At 37.3% G+C, this 20,905-nt stretch overlaps 1 protein-coding gene across 6 annotated transcripts in view; it reads left to right on the top strand.

Moving 5' to 3' along the window:
• Positions 1–20,905, top strand: part of GRIK2 (glutamate ionotropic receptor kainate type subunit 2) — a 733,451-nt gene that overhangs the window by 303,896 nt on the left and 408,650 nt on the right. For all 6 annotated transcript variants that reach the window (XR_011388963.1, XM_017345301.3, XM_051855437.2 and 3 more), the window contains one exon: positions 19,185–19,366. Coding sequence is in view for 5 of the 6 variants with exons in the window: in XM_017345301.3 (XP_017200790.1) it covers positions 19,185–19,366 (182 nt within the window). In the remaining variant the exon portion in view is untranslated. The remainder of the gene's footprint in view (positions 1–19,184; positions 19,367–20,905) is intronic.

Below are 20,905 nucleotides of genomic sequence, written 5' to 3'. Positions count from 1 at the left end.
GTTGTACTCTTTACTTAGTGTAGAGTGAATTTTGTGAGTATAAAGTAAACAGAAAGTAGATTTTATAAAAATTAAGGGAGGGAATAAGAGAGGAAGGAGGAAGAAGGGTGGGTGCATGGGTAGGAGGGAGCCTAGTATAGGAAGTATTGCTATGTTCTTTTTTTTTTAAGATTTATTTATTTATTTGAAAGTCAGAGTTACACACAGAGAGAAGGAGATAGAGAGAGAGAGAGAGAGAGAGAGAGAGAGAGAGGTCTTCCATCTACTTGTTCACTTCCCAGTTGACTGCAACAGCCGGAGCTGCACCTCTCCAAAGCCAGTAGCCGCGAGCTTCTTCCGAGTCTCCCATGCGGTTGTGGGGGCCCAAGGATTTGGGCCATCTTTTGCTGTTTTCCTAGACCATAGCAGAGAGCTGGATCGCAAGTGGAGCAGCTGGGACATGAACCAGCGCCCAAATGGGATGCCGACACTTCAGGCTTTACATGATAAGCCACAATGCCGACCCCCATTATGTTCTTAAATCTGTATATCTGAAATACATGTGTTTACCTTAAATAAAAAATTATAAAAAATAAATAAAATATCTATTAAAAATTTAGGATACTTGATAATAAAGTTAGATTTGTGCTTAAGTAGGAGGCTTAAGTTTATGTAATAGACATACAGCAAATAGAAAATAGTATACTTCCAAACTCCTGTGTGGAAAAAATTTATCCTAAAGAACAATAAAGTTGTCATTGTCACTGTTGAGGACTAGAGAATTTTGGAAACATTTGAAAATGAAATTGTCCTCTAAGGGTTAAAACTATGGAATCAGTGTTTAGTGAATGAAAATTTGCAAAGTTATCTTAAAAGATACAGAATCCTCATGGGAAAAATAGATGTGACTGCTACCAACATTGTGGTGTAGCTGGTAAAGCTGTTACCTGCAACATTGGTATCGCATATGGGTACTGAGTCAAGTCCCAGCTGCTCCATTTCTGATCCAACTCCCTGCTAATGGCCTGGGAAAGCAGAAGAAGATGGCTCCAGTGCTTAGGGCCCAGCACCCATGTGACAGACTCAGAAAAAGCTCCTGGCTCCTGGCATGGTCCAGCCCTGGCCATTTCAGCCATTTTGTGAGTGAACTAGCAGGTGGAAAATCTGTCTCTCTCTGCCTCCTCCTCTCTCTCTGTGACTGTGCCTTCAAATAAATATATAAATTTTAAAGAAAAGAAAAATGTGACTTTTTCCTTACTGAAGGCATCAGTGTAAGCTAAGACAGAAAAAGAATGTCAATCAAGAAGATATTTCAGTAATTTGAGTTTCTTCAAAACAGACTTATTCTTCCCATTTTATAGGAAATGTGAGAATTTCCTTACCTTTTATGGCAGAATAATATTCCATTAAATGTGTATATATATCACATGTACATAAATATAATATACATCACATTTTCTTTATGCACTTATCCACTGATGAGCATCTATATTATGCTTTATCCATTTATCCACTGGTTGAGCATCTATATTGCTATTGTGAATAATGCTGTGATAAATATGAGAGTTCAGGTATCTCTTCCCTCTAATGACTTAATTTCCTCTGGCTGAAGTGGGATACATGGATCATTTGGTAAATTTGTTTTTAATTTTTTTTTGAAGAATGACTGACTGTATATTCTAAGTGAAATAGGCCAGACACAGGAAGACAAATGACTTATGTTTCTTCTTATTGTGACATGCAGTGCATATGTGTGTGTGTATACATTCACACACATAGGTAATGTATAGATAGGTAGGTAGGTAGATAGATAGGTAGGTAGGTAGATAGATATAGTTAGTAAAAAAATAAAGTATATACCATATCATTTGCTATATAGATATGCATAAATGCTGTCTTCTCCAAATTATAGCCCTTGTATACCAATATACTCTTCTTTCCTCATTCTATGATGGATTTGTGAATCCTACATTAGGTGATATTAATATGTCTATCCCTGCTTTCAGCAAATTAGTATTTATGTGAATATATGTAATGTTTACATATGAAGTGAATATGCAATATTAAAATTGTTAAATCTGTGAAATACTCAATGAACTCTTTGTATGTTTCTGCATAATTTTAAATATTCTAAAAGGACAAAATCTAAAATGAAAAGCATATTTTAAAGTAAAACAAAGATGATACTTGTTCAAGAATTGTTACTCAGAAATAAATTCTCATATTTGCCACCAATAAGACCAGTCATATTATACTCTGGATACAATTTGTTTGTCTACTTGCTATACAGAAAGACTTTCAGAGTTTAAATCTGACTTTGTCACCTGATAGCCATGAAATTTTGAAAATAGTACTCCAGGTACCGATGTCTTCACCTCATGTGAAAATTGGGGTTAACAATATGACTGCTTCAGAGTTCTAGTGGATAGAACTAAAACCATCAATTAGTGTTATCTATGATTATTACTTTTATTGAGGCTCTTCCATTTGTTCTGATTCTAAATTAATATTAAACATCCTTAATATTATGATGTCAGTTCTTATGTAGTTTGAGAATACAATGGCCATGCAATTCAAGTATTTCCATGCCTATGACAGTTAATTTCTCATTATAAATGAATAGATTGCATTTTCAATGTTATTTGTCAATCTTGTGATCTTGATTAATGTGAACACATTATGATAGCAATATGGCATATATTTCAGAGTAACCCAAAGATCTTTTGAGTTAAAGTCAAGATTCAAAAATTTAATGCCCATTGTTCAGTTAAAAATGTAGTTAAATATTTACTTTTAAGAAATTCTGTTTATATGGAAAAAAATAATGCAAAATGCAAGTAGAGAATGCCACCTACTATTCCATCACTAATTCTAGTGGAAGCCAAAATACAAGAAAAACCTCATTTTTCTTTTCTTTCTTGTTTTTTTAATCCCCTCTCCCCCACACTGAGGTCCTGGAAAGGATTATTAGCTAGGGAAAGGCTCAGTCCTTCTTGGTGGTCGGTTTCCTCATGATGGCTGCTCAGCTCCTCCAGTTTCCTCTTGACAGGGACGTGTATCTCCACACTTTTCTTGGTAACTTTGAAGGCCTGTTTGTCCTTGGAGACCTTGAGCAGCTCCATGGCACTAAACTCATATGGAGCAAAACCCTACATCTCCCAGATCATATCTTGCACAATCTTGGTGTGCTTGATGAGGCTTCTGCCATGACCATGGCTGTGCCTCAGCCTGCTCATGTTCTTGGTCATGTGGCCTTCGTTGAGGCCGACAGCTGTGAGGTAGCACAGAAGCATGGTTGTTACTTTCCTACGGCTGTCAAGGTAGGAGAACCAAAAATCTCTTTTTTCATTAATGTACTGGATTCTTTCAATATTCCCTACTTTAGCTCCCCAAATCCATTTCTAGAAATACCACCAAAGTGATCTTTTAATAGGAAAATATGTTCGTATTGTTCTTAATTTCTGCACTGATCTCACTTGTACAACGGGGAAGTACAAAAGTACTTCAAAAACTTTGTGCAAATTTTTAATTAAAAGATAAGCTTATTTTGATGCAAAAATTAAATTCGTGCATATTGGGAATCTTCAAAAATTACAGGAAATGCATATTATGAAAAACTATGCATGGACAGCTAAATCATAGATTTTTCTAGCTTCCTCACCCTCAGAGATGATATCCACACCAGCAATGTTGATAATTTAAGGCAAATCTGTACCCCTGGCTATAGTTGACTAGAATAACATTTAAGATAGCTGTACCATTTAGATTCTCTTCCAAGAATCTGGAATTGAGATGAAAAGAGATTGCTTGGTTTCTGCCAGTTGCTGTACTGTAACAAGTAAACTCACAAGTTCAAGTATAATGATGTCTTTTGAATGAAACCTAAAGCAGGTCTAGTTAGAAACAAAAAAGTAAAGCAGACACACACAAAAGAAGTGAAAGATTTCATATTAGTCTTGTTCTTATTTGTCCTTTTTTTTTTTTTTAACATGATACGCATCCCTTTTGTTTAGTTTGGAAAACTGAATAGCAGGGAGCTGGATCAGAAGTGCAGCACCTGGGATACAAACTGATGCCCATAATGGATGCCAGCACTGCAGACTGCAGCTTTACTCGCTACACCACAAAACTGGTCCCTGTTGTCATTTAAGGACTGACTGAATTCCCACACTTGGGTTTCATGAAACTATCCCAATTTTTCTAAGAAAAGTCTCCTCTATTTAAGTCAGTTTGAATTAGTTTAAAAGTACTTGCCACTGTGAAGTTCTTTGACTTGCAAAGTACAATCTAGGGCCAGTGCTGCAGTGCTGGCATCCCTTTTGGTGGTGGTTCTTGTTCAGGCTGCTCCTCTTCCCATCTGGCTCTCTGCTGGTGGCTTGGGAAAGCAGTGGAAGATGGCCCAAGTTCTTGGGCCCCTACACCCATGTGGGAGATCCCAAAGTTCCTGGCTCCTGGCTTCGGAAGGGCTCAGCTCCAGCTGTTGCAGCCATTTGAGGAGTGAATCAGGGAATGGAGGACTCTCTCTCTCTCTCTCTCTCTCTCTCTCTCTCTCTCTCTCTCTGCAACTCTGCTTCCTAAATAAATAAATAAAAAGAAAAAAAGAAAGTACAGTCTAAGTGGTTTTTGCCTACTACTACTCTAACCTCACCTCCTACCATGTCACTACTTGATTCTCCAGCAATATCAACTAAATAACTCGTAAGACTTCTGAATGTGCCGTACTCTCATATCATGGCTTTTTTATGCCTGCTATTTCCTCTAGCTATAAAACCCACCCATTCTTATCCACCATCCAAATGATTACTTATCCTTAGGCATTCTGTCCCAACTATTTTCATTGTTCTTTAGTGATGCCTACATTATTTTACATAATTCACTAGAAAAAAAATCTGCTTATCTGTCTTCACACTACCCTATAATCTCACAGTAGAAAGTATCTCCTCTTTATATTTTTGTATATCACTTCTACATTTCCAATTCAAAGCACACAGCATGTTTTGGCATGTATTCTTGATATATTCACATCTATAAACTAGTCATAAGATAAGTTGCATGTTCAATGAGTACAGTTACTGAAAGCTTTGGTGTTAAGATTATTTATTCTGTGATAAAATGAAATCTGACTTCCTAAAGAGTCAAATTCTACTTGGCATTCTCATCAGCACATAGTAGTTCTGATCATTATTGTTACTCAAGGTCCAGCCAGGTAAAGCTTCTTATGCTGTTTTATCAATGTCAATTTTAAATCATATTTGAGGTATGAAGTGGCAGGAGAAAAACCAATAATAGTAGCATCCTGGGACAGAGCCAAAATAAGAGCTGTGAAGGATCATTTGCTGCTTCATAACTGCACTGACCTGGACACAAGTGGGGATTAAAGGACAGCAAGACACCTAATCAGCCACTGTCTAGAGTGCTGAAGTTGGGTTATCACAAGCTGAGAGGGCAGGGTGAGTGACAGAAGGACAGGTGCACATCTGAGCAGGTTGTCAGGAGACAAAGGAGCTTGTAATGTGGCCATCAGAATTGAACAATGAGGTGTGTTGGTCCCACAGAGTGTGGATTAAGAACATTGCCAGGATACTAGGGGATGAAGAGAGCATATGTGATGAGGTATGTGGAGTGCTGTAAAGTAAGAAGAGTGAACAGTACTGGTTTTCCCAGAACAGTACTGGTTTATGCTTGTTATGCTGATCTGATTATTAAGCACATACATCTGTTCCTTTCACTCTTAAAAGTAGGTTCTGATTTGATGAACAATCTTAGTGACTTCGATTATAAACAACCATTCAGCCAAAATATTTTGAGGCTGTGATCACAAGCCAAAGTATAGCCATTTTCATCACAGCGATGCATGAATTGGTTTGTTTATGTGTTGGTCTAGCCAGAATCCCTTTAAGGAACTCTTAGACTACATGAGTCAAGTGAGACTTTCTCCTTCCACTGCTTACTGTCTACACAGGGGTAGGCATCTATCCTCAACTCCTCTGTTCCTACCAAATAACTTCAATCTTGGGCCAGAGAACTTCCTAGGATGTTGACAGAACATTTTAGAAGTGTGATCTTTTGCTGATCCTCTGTGCATGACATGGGAAAAGATTATGGAATAATGCAGGTAACAGAGGAAATGAGAACCAAGCAATAAAGAAAGATTTCCTGACTTCAACACTTCCTAGAGTTTATTTTCAGTCTTGGAGACAGGGCGTTGCTTTTTGGCTCAGTGTAGTGTGAACTGAATCTGTATATATTACCAAGAGAGCCCTGACAAATGCAACTGCCTATTCAAGAAACTGTCAAACTTTTTACCTACTCCGTCTCCTGATAGCAACCATAAGCCCACACACAGGATATGTATGGATAAGGCAAAGAAAAATTAGATGATAAGATGGGTATAGTGCTGGGTCAGCCTAGGCTAAAGCCATTAGCATGAATGTGCCTTCCTCCCCCATGAGCACAGTACTTAAATCAGTCACAAATGCTTTAGTTCTCTCATAATTAAGTTGTGAGAAAATTTGAATAGAAATAAGCAAAGAAAAAGAATTAAAATGCAACACTAATTTTATTGGCTTTTCAGAAATTGAAATATTCTGAATAGAAAATTGACACTAGCAGACATCGAACTTAGAACCAGAGGTTTTAGAAGTGAAAGGGTTTTAGCCTTGAAATGACCAAAAGCACTGTTTGCTTTTTGATAATGCTGTAATTGCTTTTTTGTGTATCAATAAAAGAAGAAACAGGGAGAGCTTATTTTGGTATTGACTTTTATAAGTAGTAGTCAAGCTGGCTGCTCCTGATTTGTTTAGCACTTCTCTAAATACAAATAACATAACATACATATCATATAACACCTGTGACCAGGTTGATGCTTCCCACCCCACAGCAAAGGAAGGTATGAATTCATTTTTCAGATTGGAGTCATTCTCAAGTACGTGGCACTTTCTCTCCATCTATTACTATCACCCCTGCTGCTTTCTTTATCCTGAATACTGAGACCCTACCCAGTGGGGATATCTGGTTCTCTGTATTGTTTTCCACACAACTTTCTTTGGTTGGACTGGTTGTCTGAAACCATAATGACTCCCTAGAATCTCAGAAATCAAATCCCAAATGGTTTATGAGATTCTTTTTGTATTCATACATATCCATACATATCCTTTTTGTATTCAAGTCTGGAGACTGCTTGTTTCAAGGGCCCACTTGTACTGCTCCCTCTAGCTACTCTTCTGGTATCCAGTCCTGAGTCAGAGCCTCTGCAGTGTATTCCTGCTTTCTGCATCCCACTTTCCCATTTTAAGAATTTCTGGAGCATGACAGTCACCAGACCTATGAAATAAATGCCACAGGTAATGAATTCCAGCTGTATGTACAAATATGTAAAGGGCTAGTTAGGAGGCTTTTGCATTACCCATTTGAGAGACAGGGCAGCTTGGTCCATTGTGTTAGGAGTGGTAAGTTGATCACCTTCTAAATATATTTTGAAAGCAAATCTGATAGGATTTGCTAAAAACTTCAGTGTGCAATGTGTGAGGCAGAGGGCAAAGATGACACCAATTTTTTTGACCTGAGTAACTGCGGGCTCATCTTGTGAAGCCCACACTGTTGGGATGGTGGGGCAACAGCGTTCTTTGATGATAAGTACTGGACACAAGTACTGTCCATGCATATTTTCATGCATATTTTCACACATCATTGCCTGGAGAAGCCAGCACTGTCCACAAACTCACTGAGAGAATTCAACTGGAAGCTCTGAGTGCAGCTCTCTCCTGGATTCTGCAATACGCACCTCTTTCTCAGCTGAATTTAATCCATATCTCTTTGCTGTTATAATTCGGAACAGTGAGTACAACACTCACTGTTTTGGTGAACATGTCCTTTTACTAACAATCAGGCACAAGCTTTTTGGGGGCAGGAAGAGAAGTGAGTAGCTAGTTTAGGGCAACTCTAATTCTATAGGATAAAACTGATATTAGCACTGCTATGCTACATATAGGTCATGTAGCCTATGTAGTCTCCCAGGTGGTGCTTATGGGTCTGGGCCATACCTGGGAGCTGTTTACCTGATTGACAATTACAAGACCCTTCAACAGGAATTGGAGTGTGGTGGAAATGTGCCTGGGGCTCCTGCCACCCACCAGCAGTCAGGTCATGTGTGGCTCTCAGTGTGCTGAGTCCCTGACCAGGGTCTTTCTTGGGATGCATGGTGCGTCAAGCCCTTTTAACCTCCTGCATGGGCTAAGCAGGCAGTCTCCCAGCCAGGCATAGGATCACCCACAAATAACTAGAAATCTAACCTTGCCTTGTCCTAGATGGGGATGACTAAAGGAGGAGGAGTTTTGAAGGGTACAGTGAGGAAAAGCCACTTTTGGAAAAATATGTTTGTAGTAACTGCTACAAATTAATTCAGAGATTTAGCATTATTCCAGAGTCCTCATGACCACACTCATTTCTAACACCAGCTTCAATACTCAGAAGCTTCCAAGACCATACTCACTTCTGACAGCAATTTTAATTTCAAAAAGATCACCCTCCAAATTTGATAACTTGCTGAAATGGCTCATAGAATGCACTGAAAGCTGTTACACTCACTGTTACGAATTATAACAGCAAAGAGATATGGATTAAATTCATCCGAGGAAGAGGTGCGTATTGCAGAATCCAGGAGAGAGCTGCACTCAGAGCTTCCAGTTGAATTCTCTCAGTGAGTCTGTGGACAGTGCTGGCTTCTCCAGGCAATGATGTGTGAAAATATGCATGAAGCATTGCCAAACAAGGAAGCTCACCTAAGCTTTAATGTCCAAAGCTTTTATTGGGGCTTAGTCATGTGGAAATGACTGACCACCCACTTAACTGACTTATTCCCAGCCTCTTCAGAGGCTGAGTTGATATCATATGGCTCAAAGCCTCTACTACAAATCACATTGTCATCCTGTCCTGTATGGCTCACCGTATTTAATTAAACAAAGCCACTCTTGTCCGGAGGTCATTCTGAGGGTTTAGAGATTACCTCACAGGAGCCAATAACAAAGGCCAGACCTCTCTGAGTACAGTTAATTCTTTACTATGTAGATGTCAAACAGAAATGTGAATCTAAGAGTCTAGAGTTCGAGGAAGTAGTCTCCAAAAGATATATGAGGAAACTTCAAGAGTAATGGTTTTATTCAGAATTTATGAAGATGGCTCATTTGGAACTTACCAACATATAGATGGTGCCATTGTCTTAGATTAGATTCCTAGCAGGAAGCTGAATTCATTTAGATGGCTTAAATGAAAAGATTTTGATAAAGAGATCATTCACAGGAGGCCGACATTGTGGCAAAGCAGGCTAAGCCACTGCTTCCTGTGCTAACAGCCCATACTGGAGCTTTAGTTTCTGTCCTGGTTGCTCCGCTTCCTATCCAGCTTCCTGTTAATGCAGGTGTGTGGGGAGCAACTGGGAGCAACTCAGACTAGACTGTTACTCGAATTAAGACTTATTCTATGCATCTGCTCTCCCACAATATGGCGCTGGGAGAGGAGGAAACAGCTTCTACACAGCTGCCTCCAGTTCAACCAATAAACTGTAGGACCTGCTCCTGATTGGAGGAGAGCAGCATACTCAGCGTGTGGGTAGCAGAGTTGGGATTGGTGGAAGAGGACTATAAAGGAGGAGAGAGACAACATGCACCAGGAACATCTATCTGAAGGAACACCTGTGCAGCCCCCGAGAGAGCCGGCCGGTGGTGTGCCGCTCCCCCGCGGAAGTGAGGAAAGTGGCAGGGGGAACCACCCTTCCATGGAGGTGGAGGAACGGTAGCCAACCCGGGAAGAACCAGCAGCAAACCCTGGGAGGGCCGAGCAGACAAAAGAACAGCGCAGGGTCCTGTGTCGTTCCTCCACGAAGAGAGGGAGCAACACAGGTGGAAAGGCAACAGAAGATGGTCCAAGGGCTTGAAAACCTGTCACCCAAGTTGGGAACCAGAATGGCGTCAGCATGACTCGGATCACACTTTGGAGGCCATTTAGGGGAGTGAACCAGCAGATAGAAGGTTTCTCTCTCATTCTATGTCTCTGTTGCTTTGCCTTTCAAATAAATAAATCTTTAAAAAAGAAAAGAAAAAGAAGATTGGGGCTGGTGCTGTGGTGCAGTGGGTTAAGCCACCATCTGCAGTCCCATCATCCCATGTGGGTGCTGGTTCAAGTCCTGGCTATTCCACTTCTGACCCAGATCTCTGCTAATGAGCCTGAGAAAGCAGAAGAAAATGGCCCAAATTCTTGGGCTCCTGCACCCACATGAGAGACCCAGAAGAAGCTCCTTTCTCCTAGCTTTTGCCTGGTAGAGCCCTGGTCATTGTGGCCATTTGGGTAGTGAACCAGCCGATGGAAGATATCTCTCTCTCTCTCTCTCCCCCTTCTTTCATCTGTAACTCTGCCTTTCAAATAAATAAATAAACTTAAAAAAATCACTCAGAATTACAGGCAAGGTTTTGGGAGCAAATAAGTCCTGTCAAGGCACCCATGTAACAACTAATCCTGAGTCCGAAGAGGAAATAGTAAGCAGAAAACAGTGAAAGAGTTTACTATGTGTAAGGCATGGTGCTGACTGATAGGCATTAGAGTGTTTGATTTTCCTGTGTAGTAATGTGAGTTTCAGAATTTGTTAAGATGATGCAACATATAAGACCTACTGGTGAGTTTCAGCCGTGTCTCCGTGGCTTACATAGTTAAGACTGTCCTGATACTGCCAATTACAGACTTCCTTTCTCAGGCTTTACCTACAGGCATCTCGTTAGCTGTATCAGTGCTGTGAGGAGTTGTGGTCTACACTTTACAAATTGGAGCAGAACAAAAAAAAGAAATCGCGGTCAGATTTTCTTGTGGAGAGGTGTCAGAACAGAGGTGATTTACTTTCCAGGGAAATAGAAATTTAGGAGGTCTGTGTGAGTGTGTGTGTGTGTATATGTTGTGTACACATATGTACACATGTAGTCATATTAACTGTCAAAGGGAGTTTTCAGTATTTGAGGGGTGTTTGAAAATTGGAAATTAGGTAGAGTTACTGAATGTGTACACTTTAAAAATGTTTTCAAGAGTCTGCAATTGTCAGAATTCCGACTCAGGATGCACTTAACTTGGATGCATCATGGTTCAGGGTTACCAGGAACCCCGAGACAGCATAGTGCCTAGAATATATGGTCGACACTGTATTGTTTTCCATCGTGAAACATATAAATGCTTTGTCATCAATAAAAAATATTACCCTTAAATTTTGATATAATGAAACTACAAAGAGAAGATTTTAACTGGGGAATTATCACTGTAGGTATTGCCAAACTTTTTCACTGACCAAACTCAATTCCCTAATGGAAACATGCCCCTAGACACAGAACTGGGCCTCAGACATTCTCAACACATTGCTAAAGTAGCTACTGACATTTGACACTGGCATGTGAATTGAAATTCATCTGTTCTTGAATTTCCAATATACCAAAATAAACTGTTTTTGCATATATTGAGTGTTGAATTTACTAAGTTATATCACATTTTAAAGATAAATAAAATTCAAAATGAGAGAAGGAAATTTTTTCTATAAGATTAGGGTCAGGATTTGAGGATATTCAAAGCAAGCTAGCCCTCTAATTTTAATATGCATATCTTTCTTTCACTACTCTGAAAAGGTTATAAGCCACTTTGAAAGTTTCCTCTCATTCTTGTTTCTCTTCCCCTTTATTAAAAAAATTCCAATTTCTTTATTTTCTATTTTCTCTATACTGAACAAATCCACCTTACCTCCAGGGAAAGGTTAGCTGATAAAAATTTGGAGAAAGAATATTTTTCAGTGTCTATTTGCCACTTCCATCAGAACCATTTTTAACTTTCTTATTATAATTAGCTTCTTTCTCTATTTTTACAATGTTACTAGACATTGCAAAATCTACAACTGGCATATATAAATTAATTAATTTATTTTGAAATGTATCTTCAGCCCAAATAAAACATTCTAATAAATACAAATTCTTAAAATACTATATTTTCAACTCTCAGTAAATTTTCTTTTCTCAACTAAAAAATGGGGGCAGGGTTGATGATAAAACATTGATCACCACCAACCAGTCAGTTTTGCCTGGCTTATAATACAATACATTTCAGTAAGAGTCAGCTTGAACAAAGATCACATTAACTAAAATGATAAATAGGCCTGATGATTAAGCCAGGTGGCAAAGCTCTGGTTTGTATAGCTGCTGAAATTGATACCTGGGTATGGCAGGAATTTGGGACTCCCTCCCTGGAGCTGGGGAAGCTAGGACTGCTGGAGAGGTGGCATGATTGATTTTTGTAGTAGAGAGTGCCAGCTGGAGTGTGCATAAATGGCTCCTTCTGGATTCTCCTTAAAAGCCAAATTGATGGCACCTTCTGAAAAGAGCAGCTTAGACCTCTGTCCTTATAGTATAAAGACAAACCTTGATTCAGCTATTGCTTAAATATGTGAAAGTAGGAAAAAGATTAAAAAAAAAACAACAAATAATGTACTCTCAGTGAAGGAATTAGAGGTAATGGAATGTTACTCATCTACCAAAATAAGGGGATAATTGCAATGTAGTGCTCTTCTTTGTTAGAAGATTTTTAGGAATCCATCTGTGCAAATTGTTTCTTTTTTATTATCATTACATAAACTAATTACAATAGGGAAAAAGGGGGCATTTTAATTAAAAGGCTGTTTTAAAGAGTTATAATTCTACTAAGCCATTAAATAACTTAACTGGGTGCCAAAATTGTTCCAATAAACAGTATTTCTGAAAACTGTTGTTTGCAAATTATTTGTATTCACCGCATTTTCAACAAAATAGATTTTGCACTTTTTTTAAAGATTTATTTATTTATTTGAAAGTCAGAGTTACACAGAGAGAGAATGAGAGGCAGAGAGAGAAGGAGAGGGAGAGAGAGAGGTCTTCCATCCTCTGGTTCACTCCCCAATTGGCTGCAACGGCTGGAGCTGAGCAGATCTGAAACCAGGAGCCAGGAGCTTCTTCCAGTTCTCTCATGTGGATGCAGGGGCCCAAAGACTTGGGCCATCTTCTACTGCTTTCCCAAGCCATAACAGAGAGCTGGATGGGAAGAGGAGCTGCTGGAACTCAAAACGGTGCCCATATGGAATGCCAGCAATGTAGGCTTCGGCTTTACCCACCATGCCACAGTGCCGGCCCCCCGATTTTGCACTTTTATTTCTCTATTTTAATCAAAGGACTATAGAACAGGACCACATATAAACCATCTTAATTATTTTGAGGGATTTATTTCTCTCAAAAAGAAAAAAATCCTCTTTTATTTAAAAAAATATACACAATAATTTGATTTAGGTAATCTTTTCCGAAATTGGCATTTTGGAAATACTGTAAGCTTTTAAGGAAAGATATTGGGGAAGGCAGAAAGATGAGTAGATATCCACAGTGGGACATGCAGAGCTAATATTGTAATTAAAAGGCATTGTTACTGTTTATGGTCATTTTTTCTCCATACAAAAGCTTCACTTAGAGCCAGCATTGTGGTGCAGCAGATTAAAACACCAACCTACAGCGTCAGCATACCATATGGGTGCCAGTTCCAGTACCGGCTGCTCCACTTCTGATCCATCTCCCTGCTAAAGCACCTGCGAAAGCAGCAGAGCATGGCCCAAGTCACTGGACCCCTGCACCCACGAGGGAGACCTGGAAGAAGCTCCTAGCTCCTGGCTTCAGATTGGCTCAGCTCTGTGCTGTTGCGGCCATTTGCAAAGTGAACCAGCAGGTGGAAGACCTCTCTCTCTGTCACTTCTCCCTCTCACTGTCTGTAACTCTACCTCTCAAATAAATAAATAAAATCTTTTTAAAAAAGAGAGAGAAATCTAGAAAAATGAGAAGCAGCATCACATGAGAGTAATGAAGGCTTAGCAGCAAAAGAGGACCTGCTTCAAGAGGTGATAGAAAGCAAAAATATAAAATTCAGTACCCTACTTTCAGTATTCCAACAACTCTCTGAATTTCCTTGCTTGGATTGAAATGCTGAGACATTTTTATTCAAAAAATGGTATGAAAAGCATTGTAGAATCCACTTTAACATAGAAAAGTCAGATTCAAACTGTATCTTTTGCAGTTGAAGACTGAATAAATACTATTATTCCAATCATTGTATTTATCCATGAAACAAAGTCTTGAATTCAGTAGGCATGCAAAAAAATATATGCTGAAGGAATGAACAAAGACATCACTCCACTCAGATTCTTGCTTGTAGAAGATGGCAGCTCATACTAGCAACAGTTATTTATTTACTTATCTTTTTTAGTTTTTTACTCTTCAGTATCATTCCCCAGGGCAAACTGAAATCAGTACATTAATTCCAGCAGGAATGTATATGTGTGGATAGAATAAGTAAACATTTACTGTAACTGATAGCTCAATGGACTATCTGCATGAGCTTGTTAGACTTGAAAATAATTGCTAGTATTTATTCTTAGAAAGAACTGTACAAATACCATTGTGGATGTTATCTTTCAGAAAATTTACATTTTTAGTCATTTCAGCTTTTTCAATTCAAAACTGTTAGGCTAATCTGTAATTCCTCTTCCTTTGGTAATGAGCTAATCTCTTAAAATGTTCTTTGAAATTTTGATGTTATGTTTTCCATCTCAATAAATGTCAAAATATCTTCTAAGAACAGATTTAGTACCAACACATTTAAAAATATGATTGTCTTTCCCATGTTAATCAGTACTATAATAATGAAAAATTGCCACTTACTTTGAGTTTTATACATGCCAGTTTCATTTTTGATGTGTTATACATTAAAATATAATTTTACCCTACTATAGAGAAGAAATTAAAGTCAAGAGAAATGTAATGGCTTCCACAAAGCCACACATGCAGCAGATTTTTAGACTGAAAATCAAACCCTATGAAAGTGGCATTAGTTTACATTCTCATAAGTCTCTTCAATATTTAGTTTAATGGGGAACAGCCACAATGTCACATTTTCTACCTTTTTTATTGTGACATCACACATCTTGTCTCTTCAGGAACACTCCACTGTACATGTATAAAACAATAAAAGTTATAAATCCAAGTGGTCCCTTAGTATGGTCATGAAAAGAGTTGGATCTCAGGGACCCTCCTAAATGATGCAGGAATATATGGTGCAAACTGTGAGAACTGCTGATGCAAATAAAACCATCATTTAATCAGCATATTTAGTGCAATCTAAGGTATCCTGTAGATTTAATGATGGATTAGGGAGAGGCTGGTTAGATATGATTGGGGCAGATACTAAGCTACATCACAGAAATGCATGAAGATGATTTTAAGGAGGTCTGATTTTTCCTGCCTCCTACTAATGGCACACTTACCGGCACCCTATTAAAACTGTCCTTGCCTGGTTTAGCAATGATCTTATTGTTAGACTCAATATAATACCTTTTAAAAAGTATTCGCAGATACTTATTTTTCTGTTAACAACCCCTGACATGGTTGGCAAAATGAAAGAGACATTCAAGATTATCAATGAGTGGATGTTTCCTCTATTGACGTAGTCCTCCCATGATTTAGAGTCAGTGAAAGCACTCCTTCTCCTGTGGTGGTTGCTGAAGCAGGAAATCTAAGAAACTTTCCTGACTCAGCTCTCTTGCTCATCAAGTACCCTCAGTGCTTGCTCATAAATACCTGTCTGCTCCATCCACTTCTCACTCATTCTCTCTGCCCTCTCGCCCTGAAAGTGCTTCTTACCTTTCCTGCATTATTGCAACCCTTGGGTTATTACAACCACCTCCTAATTCTTTGTTTTCCCTGTTTGAGCTCTTCTGATCTGTCCTCCATAATCTGAATGATTCTTTTGAAATACGATTTCTAAGTAGACACTTCCCACAGCTCTTAAGATAAGGTCTCAACTCCTTAAAGTAAATTATGAGGGTTCTTTAGCAGTCCTCTGCTCACTTCACCAATTGCACTTATCACCACTTCTCTTCCCTTCTTAAGATTCATTGTTTGTGCTCTCTCACTTCCATGTCTATATAGGAAAACTATTCTCTTATTCATTACTTATATTCTTTCTCCTTTTATTCTAGTATTAACTTAGACGTCACCTCCTGCTAAATAATTTCCTTAAAACCTCCTGCTACATGCTTTCTCAACATTCTGTACTTTTCTCACCAAAATATTACTTAACACATTCCATGGTAATTTCTTTTTTATAACCTTTATTTTCCTACATATATTTGTGTTGCATGGAAGGAACCTTGTCTTCTTTATCTTTTCTTGTGTCTCCTGTGTCTAGAACAATACTTGAGCTATAATAAGAATTTAGTACATATTTTTTTAAGATTTTATTTATTTATTATGGAAGTTAGAGTTACACAGAAAGAGAAGGAGAGCCAGAGAGAGAAAGGTCTTCCGCCTGCTGGTTCACTCCCCAAATGGCCACAACTGCCCGAGCTGCGCAGATTCGAAGCCAGGAGCCAGGAGCCAGGAGCTTCCTCTGGTCTCCCACACAGGTGCAGGGGCCCAAGGACTTGGCCCATCTTCTACTATTCTCCCAGGCCATAGCAGAGAGCCGGATTGGAAGAGGAGCAGCTGGGACTAGAACCGACACCTGTATGGGGTGCTGGCGCCGCAGGCAGAGGATTAACCAAGTGAGCCATGGTGCCGGCCCCAGAATTTAACACATCTTTGAGCGAAGTATCTTTATTTAAGATACATCTTTGAATGAAGTATCTTTTTTCTCTTTTTCCTATAACTCCTTGTATTTATGGTTTTCTAACTCTTTCTTCTCTACAGAAAAGTTAGGAATCTTTCTTTGAACTCATTATTTTGTTGTGTTTTGCTACTAGTTAATGTAACAAAATTACTCTCTCATATGACTACTACACCAATATAATTCAAAAAAAGGGCTCTCATGATACTTACCTGAAACCAGGACTATCTTTGGAAATTGACTTCTTTTTTTTCATGAAATCACCTCAGAAGATTGTTTAAAAGACATATGCATGAGTATATTTCTATGAAGGTACTGAAGCAGTTGTTTAGATTGTGTCTGGCTCCAGAGATTATTGTGATACCTTACACAGTTGGAAATATGGCCTTACTGCAAGAATAGTTTAGTTTATTTATAAAAAGTAGTTAAACAATACTATTACCTTTTAAAATTTATTCTGATTTAGTAGCAGAGTGTTCCCATGTTCAAAGAAACGTGTAACTTTCTATACATATTTTGGAGGATGTCATACCACTATGATGAACTACTGTGATCAAGCAGGTGTTATAAGTAAATGCTGTATTGTTCAATGTTAACATCTGTTCTTATTTACACATGTTCTCTAAAATGAGATGTAGTGTGTTTAATGGATACATTAAATATCAATTAATTATGTAACATTTTACTAGTGAGTAAATATTTATTTATATATATAAATTTATAAAACTAAATAGGATAGTAATATACTGTGCAACTGACATTTTTAGAATTTTAAATGGCAAAATTCCAAAATAACTTTATGATGAAGTAAATCTTATGGGACAATATTTTCATGTATTATTTTGAATTGTCTTTTTTGATGATAAAATTAATGAATATTCATCAAGTTGTTAATTTTACTATTTTTATTGTCTATGCTTATAACATCATATTATGAAACTATTATTTATTTAAAAACTTATATATAAAGCCCTAGGGGCAGAAATTGTGCCGCAGCAGGTCAAACCACTGCTCATATTCTATATCAGTGTGCCGATTCAAGTCCTTTTTACTCTTCTTCTGATCCAGCTTCCTGCTAATGTACCTGGGAAGACAGAGGGTGATGGCCCTTGTACTTGGTCCCTGCCACCTACAAGGGAGGTCCAGATGAAAGAAATTCCTGACTCCTGGCACAGCCCTGGCTGTGGCAGCAATTTGAGGAGTAATCAACAGATGGAAGATCTCTTTTGGTCTCCCTGTCACTCTTCTTCTCTTTCCTTCACTCTGTCATTCTGACTTTCAAATAAGCAAATGTTTTAAAAGTCCTAGAGTCAGATTTTTATTCTCAAGATCTCAAACTTTAATGTACAGTAGATTTTTAGTACTAATAAGGTATATTCCTAACACACACATACACAGAGAATTCCAGATTAGCTATTTATAAATATTTTCCTTTATTATTGTTTGCCATACCAATATTAAAGAAGCTAGTAATAGAAAGGGAAGGGAGAAATAGAGATTGGATTATAGAGATGAGGTGGGATGAAAAAGAAAGGTAAAAAAGAAGGAAGAGTAAGAGGAAAAATGAAAATTAATGTAGCCCAAACCATAATAGAATTGGGTAATATGTTTTTTTTCTTTTTGATAATTGGTTTTTTGTGTCAGTTCTTAAATGGGTTTCATTACTTGAAGATTGTATAAAAAATGTGTCTCCATTGTTTTAAAATATGTTATAGTTCTATGAACTAATGAAAATATATCCATTAATTTTATATATTTTGATACATAACGTGAGATACTTGAGGAAAATGCTTACTTTAAATGTCTACAGTTATATTTAATTGTATTTTTACTTTTGAAGTTAATGTTATACCTAGAACCCAGTACAAAAAAATGCTGGTTTTATTTCTTAAAATAATTGATGATGGTTCAAGCTACTTTGATTCTATTTTATTAAGGAAAATTATTTTACTCTTATATATTCACTACATTGCTTGTACAGGTTATTCACTAGACATTATTTGTAAATGAACTTGAAAAAAGTAATCAGAGTTTTAATAACAAGAAATAGCTATATAGGTTATGTTCATGATAAATAAATATTTGTTAGGCACAAAATGGAACAGCAATCACTGGCTTACAAGGATCTCTAACATATTGTAACAAAGCAACTATTAACATAAAATACATGACATAACTGTATTATTGCATAGAAAGTGTTCTAGCAGAATCATTTCAAGCTTATTAACAACTCACTGTAGTTGAAATTGAGGTATGGAAAGATATATTTCATTCTATATTCTTTTATATATTTATTATATGAACTTATAGTCATTTGTAAAAAACCTTAAGAATCCTGAGAAGTTATTTTAACAAAAATCACAGAGGATTCAAAGTTCTGCCAAATAATAATTTCAATGTTTTTAACCTGTAATGCATTTAAATATGGTCAATAAAATCATGCAATAGTTTTATAGTGCTATGATCCAGTCTGTTTTATCTCTAATACTCTTTTGTTTCCTTTTTAATTAAAGGTCTCATTCGTTTGCAAGAGCTCATCAAAGCTCCATCAAGGTACAATCTTCGACTTAAAATTCGTCAGCTACCTGCTGATACAAAAGATGCAAAACCCTTACTAAAAGAAATGAAAAGAGGCAAGGAGTTCCATGTCATCTTTGACTGTAGCCATGAAATGGCAGCAGGCATTTTAAAACAGGTAATCTTTAAAGTAGTCAAATTCTTAGTTTCTTTATAAACTTAGTATAATCTTTGTTAAAATCAAACTGTTGTTATTATGAAGTCAATTAAAGATATCAATTCCTTCAACAATCACCTTCATGTAATTTTATGAAACAAATCTGAAAACTGCTTTTAATTAGTTGTCTTACAGGAAAGGTAATGCAAATATTGATAATCTTCCAAGCAGATTGCATTTTGATGTTATTTTCAAATGACTGCAATATGGTTTTGTGAATGACTTTTTTAATGAGATAGATCTTTCTGTTTTGTGCTGAAATGAACAAAGCAACTCATCAATTACAATCTGCCAGTACAAAGAAGCTAAAATAAATTCACTATTTAACTGATGTCTACTATGAGATACCTTATATATTTGATCTTATTTCATCATCATCCTAACTGAAGAAATAAAGACTTTCACTTTTTTACAGATAAACTTAGTCTCAAAATGATTAATGGGAGCAAACCAAATAGCAAGACAATAGCAGAGGGATTCATATCCAACTCAGTGATGTTAACAAGTAATCATTCAAGGATAAAGCACTGCCTATTTAAAGATATTTCTGAATCAATCAAGTGGATCAATTTGTAGCAACAAAACCCTTTAATGTTATATCAGCACTATTCAGATCTAACAGCAAACTGGATAACAGGAATTATTATTAGTTCATATCTTACAGATGTGGAAACTAGAGCTGGGAATTAAATGGCTCACACAAGGCCACACACTTATCTTGTAGTACAGCCTAGTAAATGTGCTGAAACATCACATTGTACCCTGTAAATAATTATAAAACTGAAAACAAAAACTTTTGATTTTGTTTCTTTGGCTTTTTTTATGCACACTAGTTTAACAGCACAGTGGCTTGGGATTAGTCAACTATAAACATTCTCATGTATAGAATAAATTGTCTCTATTGTAGAGTCACGCAGATTCAAATGTGAAATTATATCTCATTAACTGTAACTACTAACAGTAAATGCGTGTTATAACATGGCTAGTTTATTAAGCAGATGTTTGTCCAATGTTCCAGTATGAACATTGGTTTCACTACAGTAAAATATTTAATTGGGTTTTGAAAATTGCTCTGGTTTTATGTTTGGATAGTTAAGTATGTGAGGGTTTTAATTTATTTATTTATTTTAGTTTTGGAAAATAAAATGTCTTGTGATGAATAAAATGATGCAATGAGTTAACCGTTATAATATAAAGTCAGGATTTATTTTTTACATAATTTTAAAAAATATTTTATTTATTTAAGAGGTAGAGTTACAGACAGTGAGAGAGACAGAGAGAAAAAGGTCTTCCATCTGCTGGTTCACTCCCCAGATGGCCACAACGGCCAGAGCTGGGCATTCTGAAGCCAGGAGCCTGGAGCTTCTTCTGGGTCTCCTATGTGGGTGCAGGGATCCAAGTGCTTAGGCCATCTTCTACTGCTTTCCCAGGCCTTAGCAGAGAGCTGAATCAGAAGACTAGCAGCCAGGACCTATATGGGATGCTGCCACTGCAGGTAGA

Source organism: Oryctolagus cuniculus, chromosome 5, assembly GCF_964237555.1.
Source record: "Oryctolagus cuniculus chromosome 5, mOryCun1.1, whole genome shotgun sequence".
Lineage (NCBI taxonomy): Eukaryota > Metazoa > Chordata > Mammalia > Lagomorpha > Leporidae > Oryctolagus > Oryctolagus cuniculus.
Note: the sequence above shows the minus strand (reverse complement) of the source record. Positions and strands in the feature narration are given on the sequence as shown.